The sequence below is a fragment of the Pavona decussata genome, unplaced genomic scaffold (assembly GCF_977016875.1).
Source record: "Pavona decussata unplaced genomic scaffold, jaPavDecu1.1 SCAFFOLD_26, whole genome shotgun sequence".
NCBI lineage: Eukaryota > Metazoa > Cnidaria > Anthozoa > Scleractinia > Agariciidae > Pavona > Pavona decussata.
Genome location: NW_028145449.1, coordinates 1,308,645 through 1,318,775, shown reverse-complemented (window position 1 = coordinate 1,318,775; position 10,131 = coordinate 1,308,645). Strand labels below are relative to the sequence as shown.

The 10,131-nt window shown below is 40.3% G+C and overlaps 2 protein-coding genes across 4 annotated transcripts in view; one reads left to right on the top strand and one right to left on the bottom strand.

Annotated features, from left to right (window-relative positions):
* Window positions 1-5: 5 nt before the first annotated feature.
* Window positions 6-7,931, top strand: LOC146485442 (uncharacterized). Of its 2 annotated transcripts, XM_085103516.1 has the most exons (8): window positions 6-158; window positions 1,343-1,489; window positions 1,927-2,009; window positions 2,688-2,759; window positions 3,543-3,600; window positions 5,867-5,989; window positions 7,439-7,520; window positions 7,555-7,931. In XM_085103516.1, exons 1-7 carry the CDS (start codon window positions 156-158, stop codon window positions 7,502-7,504), a joined length of 552 nt encoding a protein of 183 aa, XP_084959642.1. In that variant the 5' UTR covers window positions 6-155; the 3' UTR covers window positions 7,505-7,520; window positions 7,555-7,931. The 2 variants fall into 2 exon arrangements, with proteins under 2 accessions (XP_084959642.1, XP_084959641.1); XM_085103515.1 differs by having other exon boundaries at window positions 7,439-7,931.
* The window catches only part of LOC146485440 (uncharacterized), a 31,223-nt gene continuing 28,743 nt past the window's right edge, over window positions 7,652-10,131 (bottom strand). For both annotated transcript variants that reach the window (XM_085103400.1, XM_085103401.1), the window contains one exon: window positions 7,652-9,702. In XM_085103400.1, the coding sequence (XP_084959526.1) occupies window positions 8,962-9,702 (741 nt within the window). In that variant the 3' untranslated portion in view covers window positions 7,652-8,961. The remainder of the gene's footprint in view (window positions 9,703-10,131) is intronic.

Genomic DNA, 10,131 nt, shown 5'->3' with positions numbered 1-10,131 from the left:
ACAGTTCCCATGGTAACTAACTTCACGCGAAAAAGGCGAACAAGATGGCGGTCGAGTGAGAAGCAATGCTTTGTTTGTATTAAATTCTGAAGGCTTACGACGCTTTTTTACTACATCGTTTAGTTAAAAAGTTTAACACTACTATGCTTTAGACAATGGTAAGTACAATTTTTGCCGTAGTTTGCTAAATTATGAAAGTTGTATATAAATTTTTTTGAATGTTTGGTTTGACTTGTCTTGTAGCGGTAGACTTGCTCTACGGCTTGAATAATTAGACCTTCAGTTCCGCAGCCATTTCAGCCGCTGATTTTTACGATTTAGCGAAAATCCATTGAAAATGGCATATTTGGAAAATAATTTCCTGTTAAACTGCGTTTAAACTTAAGCTTAAGCTTATATTAAGTTCCGATCCCATAAATTAAACTCAGGATAAACCAATTCTCACAGTCGCTTGTACTCAAGTTAACACAGGCCAAACTTTGTGCCGCTTTTCTCATTATTTCTCTCGGACGTTCTCTTTCCAGTGCTATAGCTCAGATTTTTTCCATCTAACCAAAATCAAAGGTACAAAACCAACTTTGGAAGTAAAAAAGGACGAATTATAGCCAGGCAAAGTCATATGTAAACTTAAAAACAAAGAGATAACGTAAAAAAGCTAGAAGAATAAAACAACGGTATATCATGAACAGGAAAATATAAAGTATGTAAAATAAGAGACTTAAGCTACTGTGAACTGAAATATCCAGTCTTTCCTATGCTATATTGTTGCATATTTTGATGACATCACTAAAAAATGCACACTCGTCATGGCTTTCGTTACTTTTAAGGGACTCACACTTTATAGGGAAAAACTGTCTAAATGTATGCACAAAATGGCGTGGAAAGTAATTGCGCAAGATAATGAACTTTTACTGTTAGGTTTTGGGGAGTTTGGAAAGCAGATTTCAAACAGATGCGTGGCTGTTGTAACATTGGAATGTACAGATTACATCTGGACAAAATCATGTACAGGGCATGTTATCCTTCTAACATTTTTGATTCACTTCTGAAAGACATTGCATTCTTTTACAATATTTAAATTTGTGATTTTAGTCAAATTTTAGTCGACTTTTGCACGTGCATTTTACATGATTTTGTCATGTGTGATGTTGCATATTAAATGAATGTCCACGGCATTTTTCACGTGCATTTAGACAGTGTTTTCTCCATAGAGCGCGAGTCCCTTAAAAGTAACGAAAGCTCTTGTTGTAATGAGAGGGGAGTAATAGCTATTTCTTTAAATACCAGATCAACATCAGGATGACTGATAGCTGTTATTAATCTTCCTTATTTCTCCAAACAGGAAAAATCTTCATCCCACGTGAAGTTACCCGATATAGAGAAGAAGAGTGTTAGGGGAGGAGAAAGATTCCAGGCCAAAAACTGGAAGATGTTGAGCAAAAAAGAGATCCAAAAACTTCCACCACAACAGAGGAGCAAATACTTGGCTGTAAGAAAGGCATTTTACATCTGCATGTAATGTGGGATTGAGTAAAGACTGTGTGACCACACACCAAAAAAAAAAAAAATACATACTTTAGAAACGAATGCCAAAACCTTAAAACAAAAAACTCCGTTCTTATCACAAACCTTGATCTCAAGACGGGAAGTAATTGCTTTCTTACACAGTAATCTGTACATAATTCATGCCAAAATTACTGGTTCAGTGATATTTTTCTCTATAATATTTAGTAATTTTCATCTCTCAACATGAGTGTCGCATACATGTATCGTTACCTCGGGAGTAATGAATTGCATTAGTGGAGAAAATAAGATGAGACTGGCAATTTTCCTTTGAGCGGTGCTGAATACTACATGTATGTAGTTTAATAAATTATTGTTCTCTCTCTGCTAATTATGTTTTGTTATTGTGTTCTTTCATTATAGTACGAGCCTGCTTCTAAAGAATGTGGTGAAGCCATGTCAGCTGCGAGGAAAAGATTAAAGGACTTGGAGAAGTCAAGGCGAATGTAAATGTCTTTTCATTTGTCTTTTGTGCATTTTGTGATATACTACAATCAAACAGCTTCAATAATTATTGGATAGTCCACAAGGAAACTAAAAGAACGTGACAAAAAATAAAAATAAAATGTTTACTTAATAAATAAAAGGCGAGGCATACAGCCACACCCTATACCCCACTTCACCATAAAGGAGTTTAGGTACCAAGTTGAAAAAGACACATGTACATGTTCAAACATTTAGTGTGAAAGCAAGTGAAGTGTGTTTATTTGCAAATAGCTGTGACCCAGTTTGTGGTAAGGAGGATAACAATGACTCAAGAAATACTATTTTAATTTCAAACAGAGGTATTCAAAGACTTGGGTCAAACAGTGTTTAAATGGGGTGACCTGCAGTTTGCAGCGTCTTAAACGGTTGGTTGAGAGGACAAAAGAACGCACAACAGAACAATGTCCCTAGCCCCTAAAAAACAATGCAGCTGTAGGTTATAAGGGTCCAGTGAAAATTGAGCTTTGGAATGGTGCACTGGTCTAATGAACAAACACCCAGTGCAACCCAGTTCAGGCTTGTATGCATAATAGTTATGTTCTGAGGAATAAACTGGCCGTTGCTCACAGCTTACATATACAGTAAGGTGACTAGCTGTGATTTTAATTGTGATTGTTCTTTGGTTTTTTTTTTTAAAGTCATCAGAAACCGCCACCAGCTGAAGAGGTAGCAGAAAGTGACAAGCATACCAAGATAATTGGACAGCTAAAGTGAGTTGTTTTTACTCCTACGAATCTGTTTCATAGTCTTTAATTGGTGCATTGTGTTTGCAATGAAGATTAAAATACAGAAGAATTGTACTCTCTTCAACACTCCAGGGAAACAAAAAAGGGTTGAAGCTTGCCAGTCACGTAAACACACTGAGATGTAAAGTGTTGTCAAACTGATACCAACACAAATGCCAATCAGTTTAAGCTGAAAGGACAGCTCCTCCTTCAATTGCTACTGCGCATCTTGGGATGATCTGAAAAACTCGGGTTGCCTGAAGGAGAAACATCAACACCAACACTTGCTGCTAATTGGCTCACCTCTTGTTAAAGAGTATCATTTCCTTGTTGATAATTGGCGCATTTCTTGTATCATTTCCCTGTTGACCAGCTCGCACTTGAAGGATAGAGGAACCCCTGAATACACTATTTGACTTGATTTAAAGGTTACCTCGTACCATGTTAACCACCAACAACAGGACTTCTAAAGGCTATTCTCACCTGGGTGATTTACTTTAAGGGTGCATTCGATTGACCCTATTCCGGAATAGGAATACATACAATGATGACAAGAAAACCCTCATAAGAGGTTTTTGGAGTTACTGGGGTACGAAATAGCTCTAAAATTATCATGTGTCAGCGAAACTTTGCACAAATGTCTTCCCAAATTTAGTTAAAAGAGAAATCTAACAGCTTCTCTGCTTATTCTTCTTCCGGAATACGGTCAATCAAACGCAACCTAAACATTACATGTAACTGTACCTTTTGTTCTTATTAAACTAACAGAGCAGCTGAAGCAAGAAATAGAATCAGGCTCACAAGGTTAAGATACCAAAATAACAGGGTAAGATTCCTCCTTTTTCAGTCGCCCCTAAACTAGTTTGAGTTTGTTAACGTTCCAAGTGGTTCTTTGACGTCCCTAACTTTTAGACGGGATCGCAATTTCTGCGTGGTCATACGAGCCACCTGAAGGTCTAACCATTTACCTGATGTTCAAGGACTTAAGGACGTCATATGTGGGTTGAGTTTGTTGTTGGTTCTCGTCCTTGCTCTGAGGGTTTTTCTCCGGTTTTGCTCCCTCCACAAAAACCAACATTTCCAAATTCCAATTCGATCTGGAATCCGAGGGCCACATGTTTGTCAGTCGTCAGACTGTTAAGTGTCACCCTCGTTAAACAAAGTTTATTTATTTTATTTTTTATTTATTTAAAGCAAAGGCAGCATCTACTCTTCACATTGGCAGTTATTAGGGACTTTAAGATACGACGGCAACGCGAAAGAAAACATCGCTTGAAAAGATAACTTTCGCGTTACTTGCAGTTCTTCGCAATTATTCCAATTCGTTTAACTGGTACAATGTGGCCAAATAAACCAGTAGCAGAACGGGATCCGGTTGTTCGAAAGCCGATTAACGCTATTCCCCGATTAAAAGTTAATCATGGTTTTCATCTCGCTCGTTAAAAGTGTTTTTAGAAGCTGATATTAAGCCAAAGGTAAAGAAAAGTCTAAGTCAAATCTGATGAGCAAAAGTGTTTTGGAAAAATACTTGTTGATAAGTAATTAAACTCAAATCAAACTTCACGTTAACCCGGGCTTAGCTTAATCGGGCTTTGAACAACTGGGCCCAGGTGGGAATGACGCTCAAGTTGAGACGGAAAAGGAAAAATTTACCGTCGTGTGCTCACGTTCTCCGCGAAACCTTGAGTTTGGTTATTTCACGTTGTTGTTTGGCCGTGTACTGTGACGAAATGTACCAAATTTTAAAACGCGCGCACGTTCAGGGCCTTTGTTTTTCTCATTAAATGGCACAAGAAGTCATTATGCGCTCAATATTAGGTCAATTTGTATCAAATTTGGACAACAAACAGATCTTGGAGAGATCTGCACAATGGAAGCATAAAATCTTACCCCCCCCTCCTACATAAGACATGATTAACCACCCCTCCATTTTTTGTATCTTTTTCCTCTTACACTTTTAAGACCAAGTCACCATTTGACAAGAAACTATGTGCTGAGATCTGCAAATTAAGCTATAGTTTAGGGGTAAAGCCAGTGTATACAAGAAGTGAGATGTATTTTAAGGTTTTTATTTTCTCGTTTTAAACACTTTTTATTCTTTTCTGTTACGTCCTTTGTTTTAGCTGGAATGATTTATATAATGCCCCAGATAAAACCTTTTAATTGGCGTATTGCAGTTGGTGTAGGGGTTCACAGTTGCCGTTTTACAAAAATACGACATTTCCCATGGGAGTGAAAGGGTCAAGACCCTGGGCCCCGTTTGTCCGAAAACCGATCAACGCTAATCCCCGATTAAAAGTTAACCGAGGTTTTCATCTCGCTCCCTAAGAATTCTTTCAAAAGCTAATTTTAAGCTAATGGTAAAGAAAAATCTAAGTCAAAACTGAAGGAACAAAAATCTTTTGGAAGCATCCTTACTGATTAGCAATAAAGCTCCGATCGAAGTTCACGTTAACCCAGGATTAGCTTCATCGGGTTTTGAACAACCCGGCCCTGGTTTATGGTCCGGCTGAGGTTCAAACCCGCGACCTCCCGCTAAAGAGTTTGGTGCTCTACCAACGGTGCTAACAGGGCGGCTAAGAAATTGTTATCAAGTTCCTTTATTCCACTAGTGGTGATGTATGCCATTACGATTTCGAACAACTGAATTGTTTTATGGGATACTAACCTTTAACTTGAATCTTTTGGTGTTTCCATACCGTATGCACGGTTTGTGTGGGCTCCGTGTGAAGTAACTAGGGAACATGGCGGTCTGTGAGTCCCAGACCAGTGGGGCCTCTAAGCATGTAATTTGCTTGCATATGGAGAACAACTTAGCAGTATGCAGAATGTTTGTCCCATGAACGTAGGTTAATGGCCTTAGCTCCCACGAGTCACCTGTAGCTCAGTGGTAGAGTATCCGAACTACTAATCGGAAGGTCTTAGGTTCGACTCCTGATAGGAGCACTCGGATTTCCTTTTTTCCTGAGTATGCCTGTGCCATCATTCTCAACTTGATCCTCTTCGCCATGGGCCAAAAGCCCACTAAGGTTGTCGACAAAGAGGTTATGGTCGTCTTTGAATTGCCATTCATAAAGACATTCTTTTCACAGAGCTCAGAGGTTACCCATTTGATTTCCTGCCAGCCAACAGCACTTAAAGCCGTTCGACTGCAGAGTTTGGTACCACCTAACTCCGAGAAGATTTACATCAGAGATTTACTAATAAAAAATGAGGTTAGTACGCTAAAAATAGACCTCGCATTAATCCAGCGAGCGCACGCGAAGCTCGCCAAGGTAACCTAGTTGATAGAAGGAAAAGGCTTTAACCCTTTAATTCCTAAAGGGCGATTTAGACGGTACGATTTTCTCTTACGACTGTCGCATGCGATTTTTAGAGCGCGCGCTGCTTGCGTCATGTAAAAATCGTACACAACTCTCGCCACTCAACATTGCCTTTATCTACGATTGTCGTAGGATTTTAAAACATGTTTTAAAATCCTACGACATTTTTTGTGTCGTATACGACAGTCGTACGCAAGTTGCAGGTTTGATTTACACGAAACAATTTGTGTCGTAGGCCTGTCGTAAGCTTATTGCATGCGACAAAGTCGTACCGTGTAAATCGGCCTTAAGAGTGCCAAATGCCACATAATGCCATAACTCTTGCAATATTTGACAGATTTCTATGAATTTTTGACACCAAGATGGTTTTGTGAAGATCTACTCATTAAAAGGATAAAACCATAACCCCCTCCCATATATGATATGGTTGACCACCCCCATAACTTTTCAACTTTTTCCCCCTAGAAGTTGTGGGTCTTAAGACATCTCTCACATTAATGAACTTGTCGAGACCTGCAAAATAAGCTATAGTTCAGGGCTATACCTAATATACATAAGGATTGGGACGTTTTAGAACTTTAAATTTTTTTTGCTTTGGCCATTTATCTCAAAGCTATAACTTTTCTCATTCATAATTATATCAGTTATGAAATACACTCATGAGTAGCTTTAAAATGGTCTATCATACATGGACATTGAGTTTGAACTCTTGGATCTGGAGAAAATGTCGTTTTGCCTTAGGAATTAAAGGGTTAAGGGACAATGAAATGCACTGCAACTTGAAAAAGTGGCCAAATTTTTTCAAGTGTTTCCTGTGTATTTTGGAGAAATCGCTTGAAAATTACCATAGTTTGTTCACCTCAGGAGAAATCACTTTATGTTTTATTCTCGGTGCGCTAAGGGTAATTTGATGTCAGAGAAAAGGTACCTGCCTTGTCAAATATTTGAATAGTTTTGTCTAAAAGACAGAAATCTCCGTGATTGTGCACTTTTAGCTGGGAATGCCGCGCACTGAATGTACCTTTATACTGAAAAGAGTGAGCCTTTACACTGTCCCCTTCTTTCGCGTGTTTTGCTCGAGTTCGGTCGCCAAGTTCCGGTGTTGAGCGGCATTATCTCGATAAACACCCGAGCGAAATCTGCATAACTACTGCAGCGGTCTCGCTGTAATCAAGAAGTCATCGCAAATTTTCCTCTGCTAAACTCAGTATTCACGCGAGAAATCTGGGATCTGTGAATAGTGTAATTGTTTTTTGTTAACATCAGTTTAAACCCTCTCTTCCACAAGAACTAAACAGTGATAAAACAGTAACCTTACACACAATGTTTCTTTGCTTTCAGCGGTATCGAGTGAATAGCTTACTGGAGGACGAAACAGGATTGGAAACTGCACGTATACTCACGTGACACAACACGTACCGTGTGCTGATTGGTGGAAACTGTAGCATGATCACGTGCGCCTGTATGCTCGCGCTCAAGACCATAAACTGGTGTACAGAAACCTTCCCGTGCAACAGGAAACTTTTCGATTACTAAGAAACTTGAAACAACAAATACTTTTTTTTTCACCTCACTTTATTTTCTCTCACATTTCCTGCCTTTTCAATACAGAAGGAGTATCCAAGACAAACTTCTTTTCTATGCGTACTCTCTTGTATATAAGTTCCAAGCGTTACTGTGTGGTCTTGCACATCGAGGCATTCTTCTTGTACATAATCCATAAAAAAGTTCGCGTATCATGTGAATAAATATATGTTAATTTGAACGTTAAAACTCTCTATACAATATGATCCTTACAAACGAGGCTTAATAAAAATATAGTATTTGAAATTAATTTCATTTAGTGCATTACTTTTATGTGAATCTTGCAGAACTTTACCTTCCTTCTACATATAATTTTACGACAACGGCAAATAGCGAAATAACGATCGTACCATCACACGACACCTCACGTGACCAGAAAATAACTCAGGGACCTTAAAGAACAGTGACGGCAACTGCAACCTCAAACCAACACGGGCCTGTTTTGGGGGGACAAATTCTGTCTTCTGAAAAAGGAATACGCTGCAAAATTTATGTTGTATCTATTGCCGGTAACGGAAACAGTCAAATGGTCGAAGTGAAAATGGGCATTTTTATACTAGAGGACGCATTATCCGTCTGGACGATCTTGAGCAAACATTTTTTGTTCGTGTGGTTATTCGTCTCTAGTATAAAGACGGGCACAAGACGCATTATGCGTTTGGACGAACTATCTGCCGTTGTTCGTCTTGAACGAAGCTAAACGGAAGATAGTTCGTCCAGACAGATAATGCGTCTTGTGCCCGTCCTTATACTGGAGACAAATAACCACACGAACCACAAATGTTTGCCCAAGTTCGTCCAGACGGATAATGCGTCCTCTAGTATAAAAACGGCCATGTTGAATTCTTATTAATGTTTAGAAGGGTGTTTTCGTTGGCGTTGCCGCACTGGTTGCTTACGGTCTACCAGAAGTACCATGTCTCTCTGTTCGCACATTTGAACGTCATTAGGTCAAGCCACAGACGGCATACTGATAAGTGTTTCTCTATCCGTAATGAGAAACAAACTTACTACAATGGAGATAACAGAAGGCTTCCGGTTGATTCTTGAAACATCGAGACATCAATATTTTACCTGTCAAGGTCCTAGTCGGTGTTTCTCGTTTTAACAATGAAGCTACTACGCACCACTACTCTTTGGTGTTCGTTCGTTAAATCCACCGCGGTATTTATTTCGGTAGCGGGCAGCTTGCTCGACAACTTATGACAAGACAGAACGCCCGTGAATAAGCTACCATTAAGGTCCCTAATACTGTTGCTGACACTTCAGCTTCTTTCTTGTCATCTTTGCTTGCGATTGACAAGCGGCGATGAAACGTGGGAGTAAGACGGGATTGTAGCGGACGGCTCAAACATTGGACGCTCGTTTCTTGGTCTGTGACCAGTGCTCTGTGATGTCACCTCTACGCTGTCGTCAACCTGAACTCTTATTCCATGTTCACTACGCGAGCGCACGAAATTTCTTCGTTTTTTCTCAAGAATGTCAATATCAACCAAACCAGTGGTTGCTCTTCTTAGTTCGCCAAGTTTAGCAGGGCTCCTTCTCGACCACCCATCCACTTCTTCTTCGAAATCGTTGCCATAGTAACGACCGTGGTGACTCGAGTAAAGACTTGGAGTCACATGTTCGTCGGCCAGATCAAAAGCGTAAGCAGGAGTAACTTGTTTTTTCCTTGGCATGCTTCTGGCCTCCTCAAACGTTTGAAGCGGTGGTTTCTTCCCGCGCTCCAGTAACTCGTGACCACGAGATCTCTGCGATTTTCTCCCAGGGATACGAATAGTAAAGCCGTACCCATCCCCCATGAGGTAGTCGAACTTAAAAGAGTCCATCTCGACGACGTGTCTTGAGGGGGAAATCTGGGGTTTATTCCGGGTCCCCGGGTTTGTAGTCCCCCAGTTCGGATAGCCCTTGTTAGCAAACATGTAATACGCCACACGCCTTTGAGCCGTGACGAAGTTCATTTCCGTGTCATCTGTAACGGCGATGACGGGGGCTGTAGTTTGAGGCTCCTCGTTGTCATACTGCAAAACATCAGATGTTAACATGTTACATCTTAAAAAGAGAAATGGTTAAAGGGTATAGTTGCAATCGAGCCTAGGTGGCCCACACGGCCGGGGCTTAACCCGGTTTTTTCTGTAGCATGAAGCAGCAACTAGGAGTATTATATTACTACTCCCTCCTGGATGGGATGCTAGTCCATCACAGGATAACCAGCATGAAGTGACTTGGAGTATTGCTACTCCCTCCTGGATGGGATGCTAGACCATTACAGGATACCCAGCATGAAGTTACTAGGAGTATTACTACTCCCTCCTGGATGGGATGCTAGTCCATCACAGGATGCCCAGCATGAAGTGATCAGCAGTATTGCTACTCCCCCCTTGGACTGGATGCTAGTCCATCACAGGATACCCAGCACGAAGCAACTGGGAGTATTGCTACCCCCCCCC

Excerpts from the sequence above, each read along its gene's own strand:
- LOC146485442 (XM_085103516.1), top strand. Across the intron at positions 2,760-3,542 it reads AAGATAATTGGACAGCTAAA|AGCAGCTGAAGCAAGAAATA; the intron begins GTGAGTTGTTTT and ends TTAAACTAACAG. Across the intron at positions 5,990-7,438 it reads ATTTACTAATAAAAAATGAG|CGGTATCGAGTGAATAGCTT; the intron begins GTTAGTACGCTA and ends CTTTGCTTTCAG.